The 18195-nt window shown below is 39.0% G+C and overlaps 1 protein-coding gene across 2 annotated transcripts; it reads right to left on the bottom strand.

The window, feature by feature from the left end:
• Positions 1-12961: 12961 nt before the first annotated feature.
• Positions 12962-15346, bottom strand: IZUMO3 (IZUMO family member 3). 2 transcript variants are annotated; one of them, XM_055577902.1, is made up of 7 exons: positions 15115-15346; positions 14904-14978; positions 14666-14755; positions 14432-14449; positions 13921-14001; positions 13408-13498; positions 12962-13097 (listed from the first exon to the last, which is right to left on the bottom strand). In XM_055577902.1, exons 1-7 carry the CDS (start codon positions 15344-15346, stop codon positions 12962-12964), a joined length of 723 nt encoding a protein of 240 aa, XP_055433877.1. The 2 variants fall into 2 exon arrangements, with proteins under 2 accessions (XP_055433877.1, XP_055433876.1); XM_055577901.1 differs by lacking the exon at positions 14432-14449.
• Between the last annotated feature and the right edge of the window lie 2849 nt (positions 15347-18195).

Here is an 18195-nt window from a genome sequence, read left to right as displayed (position 1 = left end):
TATTTCATTGGACAGTTTGTAACAAATTGTATTAAACCATATTTGCTTTGGAAGTCCTATTGCCCTCAAGTTTAAGTCAAATAGCCTTTCTCCTACATAAGTAAGATGCAAGCTCATTGTGGAAAAATCAGAAACACCAACAAGCAAAAAAAAAAAAAAAAAAAAAAGAGAGAAAAAATAATAATCACTGGTAACCTACACCACCCAGAGATAATGACTGTAAATTTCCCTTGCATTCTTTCAAGAAAATGCAGCCAGTTTTTATACAGGGTTCAGTATGTCTTAATAAGCTCTGCATCACAAACTCTGTGTTTAATATTTTTCAACCTTTTATTTGAACTCTCTTTAGACTGTTTTCATAGCCCAGAACTGATAACTGAGGTTATCAGGTATAGAAACAACAACTTAATAAATGATGCCCTATTGGCCTGAAAGTATTATTCACATAGATTTCCTAAGTGCCAAAGATAAAGCCAGGAAGTGTTTTATTCACTAGAAAAATCTTGTTGAACATTTTCTGACACTGTTAGTAAGATAAAGAGAGTGTGGATGAAAAAGAAAATATGAATTCTGAGTCTAAAGAGTCCATGATTATTAGTACTTTCAGCAGAAATCATGAAGGGCTATCTCATCAGGCAGAATGATGAAGCCTCGTTAGGTGGGAATACCTCTGCCTCACAGAAAGCCCATAATGGTCCAAAGTGGTTGCTTGACAAACATGCCTACCTGCCAGTGCTGCCCTGTGATTGGAAGTCATTTGTATTTGTTTTCTCTGTAAGGGGAAGATGTGCTAGCAGATGTAATATTGCTTGGTGATTTTAGTAGTGCTGAATCTGGGAATGCAAACCCAAGAACCTGAAGTTATGTAAGCTCCTTGAGATGAAGTGGAGGGCAAAGTGTCGTTCTTCTATTCCTCAGAAATTTACTTCCATTCTCTGGCTTTACTCTCACTACTATAGTTTCACTCAGTCTTTCTGCAACCTATTTTTAGGTGAGTTGAAAAATTAAAATATGCATGTTGAAGTTAGGAAAAGCAAATGCTCAGGGTAATGTTCCAGAACCTTCTGTGTTCATTAACACTAATATAATTAGGTAATTAAATATTAATATCTCTACTGCCCCTTACCCAACTCCCACCTTATCCCTATAATCAGGATAACTCAGGGGAATATGCTGCAGTCTTCTGATCTCTGAGATAAGTTCCCAATTTAGATCAATACCAAAAGTCATGAAGACTATTAGAAAGTTTGAGAGTTCTTCAGATTTCTGGTCCAGTCGGCATTAAGACAGGCTGGTGGGACAAAGCCTATTGAACTGCCCTTAGGTATAAATGGAACTGCTGTGAACTTCCTATAGGTGCCCTTGAGCTCAGTTTCATTCTAGGAACCTGTGCACTTGATTTGGGAACTTAGCGCTTACTCCAATTTGACCTAAGTTCCATGGAATTTATTAACTCCAAACAGTGTTCATATAGCCAGTATTCCATGGCAGTGTTGGCCATCAAGCTGCAAGGGCTTTGAAAGATATGCATTGTCTTCCACAGGCAATGTAACAGACTAAGTATATATGCTAGTATTAAGAATACCTAGTGTCTTCTTGTTGTCATTTAGTTACCAAGTCATGTCCGACTCTTCACGACCCCATGGACTGTAGCACACCAGGTTTCCCTGTCCTTCACCACCTCCCAGCTGCTGCTGCTAAGTCACTTCTGTCGTGTCCGACTCTGTGCAACCCCATAGATGGCAGCCCACCAGGCTCCTCTGTCCCTGGGATTCTCCAGGCAAGAACACTGGAGTGGGTTGCCATTGCCTTCTCCCCCACCTTCCAGAGTTTGCCTAAATTCATGTCCATTGAATCAGTGATGTTATCCAACCATCTCATCCTCTGTTGCCCTCCTTCCGTCTTCAATCTTTCCCAGCATCAGGGTCTTTTCCAATGAGTCAGCTGTTCACATCAGGTGGCCAAAGTTTTGGATCTTCAGCTTCAGCATCAGTCCTTCCATTGAGTATTCAGGGTATATTTCCTTGAGTATTCAGGGTAGATTTCCTTTAGAATTGACTGGTGGTTTTATCTCCTTGCTGTCTAAGGGACTCTCAAGAGTCTTCTACAGGACCACAGTTCAAAAGCATCAATTCTTTGGTGTTCTGCCTTCTTTAGGGTCCAGTTCTCACATCTGTACATGACTACTGGAAAGACTATAGCCTTGACTGTACTGACCTTTGTCAGCAACGTAATGTCTCTGCTTTTTAATACACAGTCAAGGTTTATCATGGCTTTTCTGCCAAGAAGCAATTGTCCTCTAACTTCATGGCTGCAGTCACTATCCACAGTGTATTTAGAGCCCGAGAAGAGGAAATTTGTCAGAGCTTCCACCTTTTCCCCTTCTGTTTGTCATGAAGTGATGGGACCCAATGCCATGATCTTAGTTTTTTAAATGTTGAGTCTTAAGCCAGCTTTATGCAGTTTCAAATAACAGCATTCATCAATTTACATATTTATATTTTCATCTAACTAATACTTAGTTTTAGTACCACTTATTAACAATGATCTCTGTGAACAAATATACATGATTTCTAACCTCTTGGAATCAGACATTGATTCATACTTATATGAAATTCCTCAATTAAGGGGCATTGAAGCTGATGCAATTTTGTGATACATTGTTAGGAGTAAAGAATATGAAGATAGCATGGGTATATGAAGATAGCATAGTCCCTGTTCCTGGGGATTTCATGTCTAGGAAAGAGACATGCAAACCTATAATAGCTGTCCTTTGTGAAAAGTGCTTTATAGAAGTAAAAGAGTTTTAATGGGTCCTGAAGGTTGTGAGTGATTAATGCTGTCTGACCATCTCAGAAAAGATTTTATGAGATGATTTCAGATGTTGGTTTTGAAGGCTGGGGAAGACTACCAGGCAATCAAGAAAAGGATTGAGCAAGTATTGGCTAGGAGTATGAAAAAGCCAAGTATGTTTGGCAGACCCTAGGTAAAGAGGAAGGCCTAGGAATGCATTTTGCCAAAGGTGAGATTATATAGAGTCTGATGGTAAAATTTTAGCCATGCAGAATGTTGTATGAAGAAGTTTACACTTTTAGGAGTCATTGGAGTACTTTACTTAGGAGTTTGAAATAAATTTGTGTTTCAAGACTGATTGTTCTGATTGCAAAAGGAAGGATGGCTTTGGCTTTTCAAGAGGCTGGACTCAGGAGGCTAATTAGAAAGCCATGGCCATAAGCCCTTAGAAAGGAGGGAAGGGCTTCAACTGCAGCAGTAGCTAGGGTGATTTAAGAGATATTTAGGAGTAAAAATCAATGCTAATTGAAGAGACTGCCTGGAATAGATGAAAGAGAGAGGATCCCAGAATACACTGAGATTTCTACCTTTTGGGTAATATACGGTATCCATGGAGCCAGTGCTGGCTAGCGGAAAAGCTTCAGATTGGGTTTTGAATCCTGGCTCCTTCGCCTACCAAGTCACCACTTGGAAGAAATTAAACTTGCTGAGGCAATGGCACCCCACTCCAGTACTCTTGCCTGGAGAGGCTCATGGACGGAGGAGCCTTGGTAGGCTGCAGTCCATGGGGTCGTGAAGAGCCAGACACAACTGAGAGACTTCACTTTCACTTTTCACTTAAATGCATTGGAGAAGGAAATGGCAACCCACTCCAATGTTCTTGCCTGGAGAATCCCAGGAATGAGGGAGCCTGGTGGGCTGCCGTCTATGGGGTCGCACAGAGTTGGACACAACTGAAGCAACTTAGCAGCAGCAGAGCCTCCTCTAAACAAAAAATGATTTAAAGTAATTTTGTGGGAAGGTAATTATAAAAATGCTCAGTAATCTAGTTTGTGTATAACCTACATGCAACACATATTTTCTTCAGGAGGACTAAAGGACACTCTGGATAAGGATAAATTGCATAGAATCAGAAATGGTTCAAGATAATTAGTTCAGCTTTAGCCATCCTGAGTTTAAAATTAATATTTTATGTCTAGATAGATATATCCAGTATGTATTCAGAAATTAACTTGCAGAACTTGGGGAGGGCAAATAACTGTCTAAGAATTTGGAGATGCAATTACTAAATGATGGTTAAAGCCACATGGGTGGATGAGATTCTATAGGTATGGAGTAAGAAAAAAATTGAAGTCAGTTCTCTGGTGTTCAATTTCTAAATAAGTAGGCAGATGAGGAAGAGGAGCCCTCCCTCTCCCACCAAAGCTACTAAAACATGGTTTGAAAAATAGGAACAAAACCTTTGACATAACAAAACCTGCCAAGTACAGAGGGGTAGTTTGAGAAGGACATCATTAGCACTCTGGTAAGTCTTAGAATTGACGAGCAACTTGAGGAATAAAGAGCACTCTTTTTTGGTAGATTTTATTTTTATTTTTCTGGGGCTACAAAGATGAGTTCTCTTTTTCCTTTTGGTCTAAACCCAAACAAGTTTGTACTTGTACTTGATGACCTGAGTCATGCATTTTGTTTTTCTATTAAGATTTTCTTAATTCTCTAGAAACAAATTATTCCATTGGAGACTAAAGAAAACTGACTGTAACAAATGAGGGGTCAGTGACAACCCTAGAGCAATTTCCATTTGGTGGTGAGGAGCAAAATATAGATTGTGGTGAATTGAAAGGAAGACAAGAATAAAGAAATAATGCTTTTTTAAGAAGTTTGGCATGGAGGTTAGAAGTGGACAAAGGATGAAGAAGCTTTAATATATAGTAATAGACACTAAGAGTAAAGATGTAGTATTGAAGAAGAGAAGGGAAATAAATGATGGGAGATAAATAATGAAGGGATATTCCAGAAGAGGCTGCAGATCAGGAAATGTAAATCCGAAAGAAAGCATTTGCCTCAGGTGGAAGAAGGTACGACCTCCCTTTGAGTCAGGAAGTAAGGGAGTGAAGTTAGAAAGACTATTAATAAATGGAAATTAAGAAACTTCTGGTGTTAACCCAGCTACTGTTTTATCCTGTTAGATCCTGTTAGTTGGCTTTTATTTTTTATATTCTAATAATTTATGTTTTAAGTAACTTAATTTGATTGGCCACCATCTTTTAATGTTATCACCAGATAAAGTAAATTATTGCATTTTCATTCAGCAAAAGTTCTGACCTCTTTTTCCTGAAAAAAAAAAAAACAACTCAGAAAATACTGAGTCTTAATAAGGGAACCCCCAACATTCAGAAAACTAAGATCATGGCATCCAGTCCCATCACTGCATGGCAAATAGATGGGGAAACAGTAGAAACATCTGCTGACTTTATTTTTCTGGGCTTCAAAATCACTGCAGGTGGTGATTGCAGCCATGAAATTAAAAGACGCTTACTCCTTGGAAGGAAAGTTATGACCAACCTAGACAGCATATTAAAAAGCAGAGACATTACTTTGTCAACAAAGGTCCATCTAGTCAAGGCTATGGTTTTTCCAGTGGTCATGTATGGATGTGAGAGTTGGACTGTGAAGAAGGCTGAGCGCTGAAGAATTGATGCTTTTGAACTGTGGTGTTGGAGAAGACTCTTGAGAGTCCCTTGGACTGCAAGGAGATCCAACCAGTCCATCCTAAAGGAGATCAGTCCTGGGTGTTCGTTGGAAGGACTGATGTTGAAGCTGAAACTCCAATACTTTGGCCACCTGATGCAAAGAGCTGACTCATTTGAAAAGACCCTGATGCTGGAAAAGATTGAGGGCAGGAGGAGAAGGGGACAACAGAGGATAAGATGGTTGAATGGCATCACCGACTCAATGGACATGAGTTTGGGTCAACTCCGGGAGTTGGTGATGGACAGGGAGGCCTGGTGTGCTATGATTCATGGGGTCACAAAGAATCGAAGATGACTGAGTAACTGAACTGAACTGAACTGAACAAGAATAGTGAAGCGTCAGAAATTGTACCATTTGCATCAGGTTGGCAGACTCAAAGAAATACGTTCTCCTATGATTTGTATATCCTAGGGAAATGTTCAAAATAAACTCATGTAGGGCTGACATTAGGACATTGGATTATGTGTTAGTTCTTAAAGTATAATTGTTGCAGTAACCTAATTATTTGTATTCTTTCACTAAGCTATAAATGAGGTTTGAGATGAGAATTTGCTTGTTGAAAAGGTGATTTTACAGATCCTTTAAAAAATATATATTAATGGTTAGCTCAAACTTAAATTGACCTCTCACTGATGGAATGGACATGAACTTGGGCAAACTCCAGGAGATAGTAAGGGACAGGGAGGCCTGGTGTGCTGCAGTCCATGAAGTTACAAAGAGTCAGACACACTTAGACACTGAACAACAACAAGCTTAGATTAGGATTGTAAGCAATTAATTTTGTATTTTACACTTGAAATCAAGTACCATAGGACCTTTCCTAGTAGATGAACATATAATTCAATTAGATAATCTTCATTTCATCATATTGTAAACACATAAAATCACAACCAACCAACCTCTCCTTGTGTTCATGATTCTAGAAATGAGAACAGTCTGTGGATCTATATTATAAAGTAGTTTCAGTAAATTGTGCACATGGAAGTGTCAGAAATTTGAAACACATGGTCATAGATGATGGGAATTCAGCCCAAAGTCAGCATCTCAAAAGTTTTCCAAGGAGTAAGACTATAGAAAACAGGTTGGATTCTGAGGCATTTTAATATTGTATCTGAATATTCAATTCAGTTCAGTTCAGTCGCTCAGTCGTGTCCAACTCTTTGTGACCCCATGAATCGCAGCACGCCAGACCTCCCTGTCCATCACCAACTCCTGGCGTTCACTCAGACTCACGTCCATTGAGTCAGTGATGCCATCCAGCCATCTCATCCTCTGTCGTCCCCTTCTCCTCCTGCCCCCAATCCCTCCCAGCATCAGAGTATTTTCCAATGAGTCAACTCTTCGCATGAGGTGGCCAAAGTACTGGAGTTTCAGCTTTAGCATCATTCCTTCCAAAGAAATCCCAGGGCTAATCTCCTTCAGAATGGACTGGTTGGATCTCCTTGCAGTCCAAGGGACTCTCAAGATTATAGATGTCTTAATAACATAATTGCTGGCTGCTTCTCTTAGCCCACTTAAAGCTGTATTTTAATTTTACTATCATGCAGGGATCTTTGGTATTCTATCCTTGGTTTTTTATCACTTCTCTACCTTTTTATCTGAATGATCTTCTCAGTCATATTTTCAGGTTCACTACTTACTTTGTTCAAGTGCTTTAAAATGTGTTTCATTAGCTTTGATCTTATTGCTATGTTCATATATATAAATCCAAACACTTGAATAGATGTCTGTTTTTGGCCCCAACAAAGTTGATACTTACTTTCAAAACTAAATTTCAGCCCTTTTCTTCAAAACTGTTTTTCCTTCTGTATTTCTTTGAATTTCCCTGGGGATTCAGCAGTAAAGAATCCACCTGTTAATGCAGGAGATGAAGGTTCAATCCCTGGTGAAGATCCCTTGGGGAAGGAAACGCCAATCCACTCCAGTATTCTTGCCTTGGAAATCGCATGGACAGAGGAGCTTGGCGGGCTACAGTCCATGGGGTTGCAAAAAAGCTGGACATGACTTAGCGACTAAGCAGCAACAACCACTTACTTACTTTAGTGAAGGGAACAACCAAGCACCATGCACTTAAGGTGGGAGGAAACCAGAGTTTCACCATTTGGGTAAAAATCAAAGGCACATGTGTACCTGTGGCGGATTCATTTTGATATTTGGCAAAACTAATACAATTATGTAAAGTTTAAAAATAAAATAAAATTAAAAAAAAATCAAAGGCAGCATGTTATATCTCATTTCAGGTTTTTCCTTAAGCATTTTTCTGTAGTGTTCATACTGTTTTAAAATTTCTTTAAAGAACTTTGGCAACCTGGTTATTTTTTCCTTCCTTTGTCAATATTGTTAATTTGTGCTTTTATTAAAATATCTATTTTATCCAAGTTTTGTATGTTATTGCCATTTAGTTGTTTTAAAGAGTCTCTTAAGATAAAAATAAATTCTGCTGTAGCTTTGATTCTCTTATTTCTAACTTTTTAATGTATCTTCTAAAAATTTTGTTAAGTGTTTGGATGAAGACTTTTATTAGCATTTGCTATTGTCTCTTTAATTTCTACCTTTTGTTTCATTCAGATACAGTCTAACTTCCCTCTTTGTATATGTTTTGAGTTTACTATATTATTTTCCTAGCTACTTAGAATGCCCTATTCAGTGTTTTTATATTCTTTATGATATATGATTAGACAGTCTCAAATGCATATAATTAGCCACTCTTCACAAGATTTGATAAGTACTGTTTTGTGATTGTTATTGTTATGTGTTCAACCTTACTGGACTAAGGGAAGCCCAGATAGCTGGCAAAACATTGTACCTGGGTTTGTCTGACAGGGTGTTTTTGGAAGAGATTAACATTTAAATCAGTAGACTAAGTAAAGAATATCTGTCCTCACCAAAGTATGTGGCATCATTCACTCCATTGAGGGCTGTTGGAAGAAAGGCACATTTTCTCCCTTCCTGTTTCCCTCCCCTCTCTTTCCATGTGTCTCTCACACACACACACACACACACACACACACACAAACAATCAACAGACCGTGACATCTGTTATTTCCTGCCCTCAGCCAGGGGATCTCCTAGGTTCTTGGGCTGTAGAACTCTTGAACTCATACCAGATTCCTCCTGGTTCTCAGACATTCGACTCTAAGTGAATTATGACACTGGGTCTCCAACTTGTAGGATGTATATGATGGCATTATTTACAGTGACTAAAAAAAAGCTGATGAAAAGAATACCCAAATAGAGGAATGTTAGAATAATTATGGCACCATCACGCTATGGTATTGTGCACAACCACCAAAACGTGAATAGACTTTGATATCGGTTAGCTTAATTGTCCCAAAATATGTAACTATGAAAATCAATATGCAAAACTGTGCATAATTCTTAATAGCAAGCAACTACGTGTATAAATGTATTTATATGTATGTGTGTGTATCTGTTTGCTTATAACCAATTAGGTTTTGATAAAATAATGAAAGATATATCCTTGTTAACCAAGGTTTTCTAAAAGAGAGTAATGAGAATGGAGTAGAAGAGGAGTGGGAGGAAACAACAAGAAATTCAAAAGGCTGCATGAAAGCAACACACAAAATCTGGCAAATATGTGATCCTATTAATATAATTTTCTATAATGAAAAGCCTTCTTCAGTGATCTATGCAAAAAAATAGAGGAAAACAATAGAATGTGAAAGACTAGAGATTTCTTCAAGAAAACTAGAGATACCAAGGGAACATTTCATGCAAAGATGGGCACAATAAAGGACAGAAATGGTATGGACCTAACAAAAGCAGACGATATTAAGAGGAGGAGGCAAGACTATACAGAACTATCAAAAAATGATCTTCACAACCCAGATAATCATGATGGTGTGATCACTTGCCTAGAGCCAGACATCCTGGAATGCAGTCAGTGGGCCTTAGGAAGCATCACTACGAACAAAGCTAGTGGAGGTGATGAAATTCCAGTTAAGCTATTTCAAATGCTTAAAGATGATGCTGTGAAAGTGCTGCAATCAATATGCAAGCTTATTTGGAAAACTCAGCAGTGGCCACAGGACTGGAAAAGGTCAGTTTTCATTCCAATCCCAAAGAAAGGGATTAATGTTTAAACTACCTCATAGTTACACTCATCTCACACAATAGTAAAATAATGCTCAAAATTCTCCAAGCCAGGCTTCAACAGTCTGTGAACTGTGAACTTCCAGATGTTCAAGCTGGATTTAGATAGGCAGAGGAATTAGAGACCAAATTGACAACATCCACTGGATTATTGAAAAAGCAAGAGAATTCCAGAAAAAACATCTACTTCTGATTTACTGACTATGCCAAAGTCTTTGACTATGTGGATCAGAACAAACTGTGGAAAATTCTGAAAGAGATGGGAATACCAGACCATCTGACCTGCCTCTTGAGAAATCTATATGCAGGTCAGGAAGCAACAGTTAGAACTGGACATGGAACACAAGACTGGTTCCAAATCAGGAAAGGAGTAAGTCAAGGCTGTATATTGTCACTCTAATTATTTAACTTATATGCACAGTACATCATATGAAGTGCCTGGCTGGATGAAACACAAGCTGGAATCAAGACTACCAGGAGAAATATCAATAACCTTAGATATACAGATGACACCACCCTTATGGCAGAAAGTGAAGAAGAACTAAAGAGCCTCTTGATGAAAGTGAAAGAGAAGAGTGAAAAAGTTGGCTTAAAACTCAATATTCAGAAAACTAAGACATGGCATCTGGTCCCATCACTTCATGGCAAATAGATGGGGAAGCAGTGGAAACAGTGAGACTAATTTTTTGGTTCCAAAATCACTGCAGATGGTGACTGCAGCCATGAAATTAAAAGATGCTTACTCCTTGGAAGAAAAGTGATTACCAAAGCATTTTAAAAAGCAGACACATTATTTTGCTAACAAAGGTCTGTCTGGTCGAGGCTATAGTTTTCCCAGTAGTCATGTATGGATATGAGAGTTGGACTATAAAGAAAGCTGAGGGCTGAAGAATTGCTAAATTTGAACTGTGGTATTGCAGAAGACTCTTGAGAGTCCCTTGGACTGCAAGGAGATTCAACCAGTCCATCCTAAAGGAAATCAATCTGGAGCATTCATTGGAAGGACTGATGCTGAAGCTGAAACTCCAATACTTTGGCCACCTGATGTGAAAAACTGACTTTTGAAAAGACCTAGATGCTGGGAAAGATTAAAGGCGGGAGGAGAAGCAGACAATAGAGATTGAGATGGTTGGATGGCATCACTGAATTTATGGATATGAGTTTGAGTAAACTCCGAGAGTTGGTGGTGGACAGAGAGTTGGTGGTGGACAGGAACCCTGAAGTGCTGTACTCCATGGGGTCGCAAAGAGTCGGACACAACTGACCAACTGAATTGAACTGAACTGAAAGCAATATAAACACAGTAATTTAATAAAGACCATGAATGAAGTTAGTATGTTTCAAGAATTTCTGGTGAGATAAAGCTTAAGTTATTGGGAAATGATAGATGCCAATGATACGCTTATCCTGTAATTTTTAACAAGAAGTTCAAATTGTGAAACTGAGAGATATCAATGTTCAGGTCTTCCTGAAATATATTCAGATTCATTCAATATTTCATTATTATAGCAGCAACAACAAACAAGCACTCAGAGATCTACAGTGGGTGAAAAATTTGCAAATTATTTCTCCCTACCATTAAGGAAATCAACCTGCCAGTGTGGGAGAGACAGGAGGCACAGGTTCAATCCCTGTGTAAGTAAGATCTCCTGGAGGAGTAAATGGCAACCCATTCCAATATTCTTGCCTGGAAAAGCCCATGGACAAAGGAGCCTGGTGGGCTATAGACCAGAGAGTCACAGAGAAGCGGACACAGCTGAGAAACTGAGCATGCACACATGTGCCACTGAAGCAGGGCCTATTTTCCTACCAATAAACTGTGGTGTTATTCTTTCAGAATAAGCTTCCAGAATAGAACAAAACAAAATAGAGTGGAAAGTGCATGTGTTTTAGAGTTAGCCAGGCCTCAGTTTTATTCTGATACGACTGAGCGACTTCGCTTTCACTTTTCAGTTTCATGCATTGGAGAAGGAAATGGCAACCCACTCCAGTGTTCTTGCCTGGAGAATCCCAGGGATGGGGAGCCTGGTGGGCTGCCATCTATGGGATCGCACAGAGTCGGACATGACTGAAGTGACTTAGCAGCAGCAGCGGCAGCAGCAGTTTTATTCCAGGTTTTGCCACCACTGTCTGTAATCAAGAATATGTTAACAGTAAACCCACACTTAACCATCTTTCCATTTATCTCCATGATTATAGATGTCAGTTTCAATCAGATGGTATGAGTAAGGTTAGCCACCAGGGGAGTTTGTCATAGCCTAAATTACTTGTTGTGGGACCTTGAGTTAGATATTTTCCTGTTTCCTCATTCATAGTGCTGAGGTCAATAACAATATTACTCAAAAGATTATTGTGAGAGTTCAATTTGATAGTAGATGTAAAACACTAATTAAGATTTAATATACACGTTAGAAGTGTTTAATAAGAACAGCTAGACTAAGACAATATCCAACTCAATCATAGAACATAGATTTATGGAAAATGATTGGGACAAATCTCAACTCAGAACTCATATTTTGGACTTTTGTGTGTGTGTGTGTGTGTGATATCATGATGAAGATTAAATGCTATGTAATGTCAAAGAAAATTTCCTGCATTGAACCTACTGATAAATATAGAAACAGTTACTAAATGAAAGATGGAAATAAAACAGCCCTAGACATTTGAAAGTGATCTTAATTAAAGACATTAATGAGAGTTACCAACCATGCATTCTTTTGAAAAATGTGATTACAAAGAACTTTATTTATAATAAGTTGAACATGGGTTGACATCATAGGAAAAAACAAGTTTAGAAAAATGACAAGTTCTGTTCTGCAAGCATAAATTTTTCATCTATTTCATCATTATCTTAAATGGAATCTACACTATCAGAAAATTGATTCCACTTCTTTTATTTTGCCTTTTTTTTAACAAAAGAACCAAAACTATACTTAAAATTTTGTTGGTAATAGTTACACAAATTAAGTCCATTGTTTGGATGCTTAGACTGATAGAATGAGAAATAAAACTACGATTACCTTTTCTGTGGAATCTTAGATTACCATCCGCTCTTTGTTATTATGCAGGGTATCATCTTTCATGTGTGTTGCTACATACCAGCATTGCTTTCTGTCCAACTTCCAGTAAAATGTTTGCTTCCATTGCCCTCAGCATATCAGAAAGGATCTTTACCAGAGAAACTAAGTTCAGTTTTAGAATACTTTGACTTTATGACTGCAAAAGAGCTTAATTCCTGATTTTCTACTTGGAGTCAACATATAAGAGAATTAAGAAAGACCTCCTGCCTGTGTCTATGTATTTATTCTCTGCCTCTGAAATCTTTCTCCTTCTCATCCTTTATCCCCATTAATTCTTCAAGTTTCTTCTCCAAGTATGTCTTTAATGACCTTCGTATTGCCTTCATTTTCCTCCGGTGAGAGATGCAAAAATGGAATCTAGAGAAATAAGATAATCCCAACTTAAATATTAGTAGCCCAATTCTTTGAAAAATTTTAACTATTTTTTCCTTCCTTTTTTGAATTCCTCTACAAGCGTTTTTCTCATACTTCATCACATTTCCTCCATTTCCTATGTTCCAACTTTTATCCCATCAAACTTTTATGTTTCATACCTATTAGTAAGATATCCCAAAGTTTGAGATGACTTCTTTCCCCTTATTTCCATTGGAAGAAGGGGGAAGACTGGGCAGTCTCTTTGCCAAAGAAATGCTTGACCCAGTGTGTGTTTGAAAGCAGGAAAACTCACAGCAGCAAAACACCTCCCAATATTACACCTTCTGCTAATAATATCAGAAATAGTCCAATTTCTCGATTCTCAGCCTTCTTTGGATCATCCTCTGGAGGAAAAAAGGGGAAAACATGAGCTGGAGGGGAAAATTAGTAACTTGAGAGCTTTATCCATAAGACTCTTTTTAACCTTAAAAATTGCTCTGTTCACCATTTATATCCTGTTCCCTGGTTATTCTGCTCTTTCTTAGACTCCTAGGCTCTACAAAACATTTTCCCCTACTACCCCTAGCCTAATTTGTCTACCTTTAGTACACTTTTTCATTTCTAAGCTCTTCAGTGACCCAATATTTCATTTCATTTCAGTGCCCAATAATTCATTCTGGCACAAATTTTGTCCAGCATCTTAGCTCTTATTTGTAGAATTAGCATGACCTACATAGAAAATGATCAACAAATATTTGTTGACTAGATCAATGAGAAACTCCTTGATCCCTGGCCTTTCAAAGTGCTACACAACAATCTTTGATACCTTCACAATATTCTCCTCTGAAACATCGAGAGGTGATGCGAAGACATGTCCAACAATCCAGGATAGGACCTTCAGTCACGACTGATGGAGAGAAGAAAGATAGTTGGAAGGGGGCCACAGCATGGAGTTTCCTTAGCTTAGACACCAGTATGAATTAGATCTTGGGCATTTCCACTGGTTACATTGTTGTAACTTTCTTCTTCCCCTAGCGTCAATTTTAGAGATTGATCAAAACTTTAAGCCCAATCTCTGGGAAGAAGTGGGAAAATGATGCCTCAGCTTATTTTGGGGCTATGGATTAAAAACTCTGGTATAGAAGGCCTCTGAGCACGTCAAATTATATGGAGTGATTGAGATTTCATAAGCTAGATTTTGTTGTCACAGATCGTTGACATTCCCCCTTGTAGCTGAGAGCTTTAGGAATTATGTTCTCAGTGTGACAAGTAGAGGAGATAAAGGAGATGGGAAAATATGCTCTGAAACCTCCAGGCACTATATATGCTGTACTTACCACAATCTTCAGAACAAGCTAAAAGAGAATCAGAAAGATCTAATGAGCTTAGAATCAACTTAAAGTGCGTCATATTTATACTCAAGTTGTCTTTATTTGGTTACCCATTACCTTCCAGCCACCCCTCCAACCATTCTGGATTATTTTAATATGAATCCCTATTCCTCCTCTCACCCCTCATTTCCTATTTCTTTCACATAATTTCAGTGGTGTTAGATATACATCTGATATTACCAACTTCAGAGAATTTCTTTAATAGTTTTTCCAGTTTGGAGTCCAGGTTTTTGCGGATATCGAGAAGCCTGCCTTGAAGGATAAAGACACCTGAAAAGGGGTAGAATGGACATCAGAAAAGAGAGGTGGCCTTTCCCTTCATAATTTAATCCTAATTGTTTTGCCTTGTTTCCCCCAGTGAATTGTTCTCAAACTTGCTTGGGCAATGCATTCTTTTAACATTGAAACAGTACCTCACCTTTCCATGTTTCCTTGCTCAGTTTATCAAGTTCGATCTTCAGCCATGTTCTCAAATTGACAACCTTTTGAACAGCTAGAGAGAAGAGGTAAAGGAACATGTGGGGGTTAATTACATTTACAGAGCAAATTACGTGGCCCCAGGTACTCTCTTCCCTACCTCCCTTCTCCCTTTAGCTCCCAAAATTCTTAGGGGCTTAGGCTTCCCTCACCCAACACCCGAAGCATCTTGTCCCTGTGGGAGACCTTGAAGCTTAAACGGATCATCTCCTTCATCTGCCGTTCAAGCATATGAGTTCGGCCAGGGACTTCTGGGGGTACCAGCTTTCCAAGCAAGGATTTAACTTCCTCGATGAATTTGGGATCACATTCCAAACAGCCTTTGACCCCATGGAAGGCTGCCAGGGACAGGGGCAGGAGCAGGAGCAGCCACAGGTCTCCCATATCCTTGCCCCGACTGCCCTTGCCCCAACAGCAGGTTGTCCTGGCAACTGGTTCACCTAGTTCCCCTTCCTTCAAAACTCCAGCAGTGAGAGCCTTGTCTTGGGTAGTCTGACTCCACCTTTCCCTCTGTTTCCATCCCACTTCTAGGCAATCTCATTTTTCTAAGGATCTTTGGTTGTTTTCTGACTTTTGTCCTTCATTTTAGAGAAAGGGAACTACCAGCTGGGGAGTAGATACCTGAGTTCTGAGTGTGGAACCCAGAATGAGAGAGAGAAGTCTTGAGCTCACACAAGCAGAGTTCTGTGTAGGGAGACAGCTCAGAAAACAGTCATTAACCCTTTCTCTTACTTGTATTCTTAGTAAATGCCCACACCCCTCCTGATCATTTAAGTAGTATCATAATATCAGTGGATGTTGAAAGAGATATCTTAGGACCTTAGTTTGTTTAACCCAAGCTCTGCTTTAATAGAAGAGTGAGAAAACCCAGAATATTGATGTGCTTAGGGCCCCAATCCTTTATGGTAGCAGTATTGTTGAAAAATATTGTTGAAAATTGAAATGGGAGTCTACATATAATTATAGATAATAATGGTTTTGATACAATTGATAATCTCAGAAATTTAGACTACATTTGTCAGCAGGAATATTTCTCCAGACTCGCTATATAACCTATTTAGATATTGTTGTTCTTTAGAGAAACTGGAACCAGAAGACTAGAAACATCAGTTGATGAATACATGGTGATAAGTGAGACTCCAGTAAAATTCATGGTCCTTTAACAGGCACCTTTTGAATGTGCTCATGATAAAGCGTGTAACTTATAAGAATACAACCACAATTACCATGGGCTGTGTTCTCCAGCCATTTCCATGGAAAATGACCTAATAAACATGTTTCTCCTTTGGTTTAAAGCTTTTTGAATAAGAATTTTCTTTCTTATATGAAGAAATTAATGTCACTTTGCAGACTTTCCAGACTAGTTACCTCTTCTAATATATTGCATGTATGGCTGTGACTCCCTGGAAACTAGGAAACCCTGGGATCCTCAAGGGTTGGTGGCAGACTTGAAACCTAAGGTATGGCAAAGTCCTGGAGTAGAAGATTGTGAAGGAAGTTAAAAGAACTACTACTAATAATGTGCCTTCCATGTGCCCAACTTTGTGCTGGAAACTCTTTAGATAGAATCTCCCAAGTCCTCATGGCCCAGCAAGACTCTGAAAGATTATTCCCATTTTATAGATAAGAAACTGAGGATCAAAATAATTGAGTGATTAGGGATCTGGATTCAAACTCGTGTCTGCTTAACTTCAAACTCTATATACATTAACTATCGCCTCTCAAAATATTCTGGAATAATACAGAAAGCAGTCTCTTGGAATTTGATAAATTGGAAGATGGGGGGTGTTTAATTCAAATTCTTTCATGTTCAAAAACTGGCCCTTCTTTGATCTGGCTTTATGTTCCCTTGGCTCAATGATCTCATCTTTCGATGACCCACAAAAGATTTTCAAAGGCTGAGGTCTGAAGGTATGTGTGTTAATGGGATTAAAGTAACTTTGGAAACCAAAGTTGGAGACTAAAAAGGTTAAGAAACTTGGCAGGCAGGTGGCCAAGAAAAAGCTATTATTCAAAAGAGAAAAATGTATATTATAGTTATCTTCCAGTTAACATTACAGGCTTTTCATTTTGGATTGGATTTGTAATGCTCTATCATACTACTGAATAACTCTACCTCATTCCATGGCATATTTTCTTGACTCTGACCTAGTAGCCCATCTACCATTTTATTTTTGCTTTACCTTTCCAGCTTACTTTGCAATCTAAGACTTTTAGGATGAGAGAAAAAAATAATTTGGCTTTTGTGTAGTCTTGGGAAGTCTGGAAATAGCAAGCCATTTCCTAAAAAAGACGGGCAGTGATTGTATCACCCTCATGAAGTAAACAGTAGGCAGATGAAAACAGTGTGTGCTAAAGGTGAAGATTACATACAAAGGTCAGGGGAAGACAGAACGGCACTGAGTCTGGAGCAATTTTTTATAGAGAGACTGAGTCCAGATGCATAATAGCATATGCATTCATAATAATTTACCAAATATATATTTGCCTGTTGGTGGTTCTTACACAGATGAAGTATTCATGATCAGTGTTGTGTGTTTTTTGTTTTTGATCACACAGCACTATCAGTTGGAGCTGTGGTCCAAACCTGTTTGGCACCAGAGACTGGTTTCATAGATGACAATTTTTCCATGGAACCTGGGAGAGGGAGATTTAGGTGGTAATGGGTGCGATGAGGAGCAGCAGATGAAGCTTCCCTCCCTAGCATGCTGTTTATCTCCTGTTGTGTGGCATGGTTCCTAACAAGCTGCAGACCACTTCCTGTCTGAGGCTTGGGGCTGGGGGACCCATGAATTGGACAGTCCCTCTTGTAAGGGCTAGGATCAGTGGTGTTGTAACATTTGGCCTTGGTGTTGTAACATAATGTCCTGAGGTTTAAAATCTGAAGAACAAGTTGCATAAAGAAGAGCAAGAAGCTGTTACAATAATTTGCCCACATTCTCTGGTAGATCCCAGATCCATACAAAAAATAAAAATAACACATCTCCGGAGAAGGCAATGGCACCCCACTCCAGTACTCTTGCCTGGAAAATCCCATGGATGGAGGAGCCTGGAAGGCTGCAGTCCATGGGATCGCTGAGGGTCGGACACGACTGAGCGACTTCACTTTCACTTTTCACTTTCGTGCATTGGAGAAGGAAATGGCTACCCACTCCAGTATTATTGCCTGGAGAATCCCAGGGTCGGGGGAGCCTGGTGGGCTGCCGTCTATGGGGTTGCACAGAGTTGGACAC

This window comes from Bubalus kerabau, chromosome 4 (assembly GCF_029407905.1).
Source record: "Bubalus kerabau isolate K-KA32 ecotype Philippines breed swamp buffalo chromosome 4, PCC_UOA_SB_1v2, whole genome shotgun sequence".
NCBI lineage: Eukaryota > Metazoa > Chordata > Mammalia > Artiodactyla > Bovidae > Bubalus > Bubalus kerabau.
The sequence above is the reverse complement of the archived record's forward strand: the minus strand, read 5'-3'. Positions and strand labels throughout refer to the sequence as shown.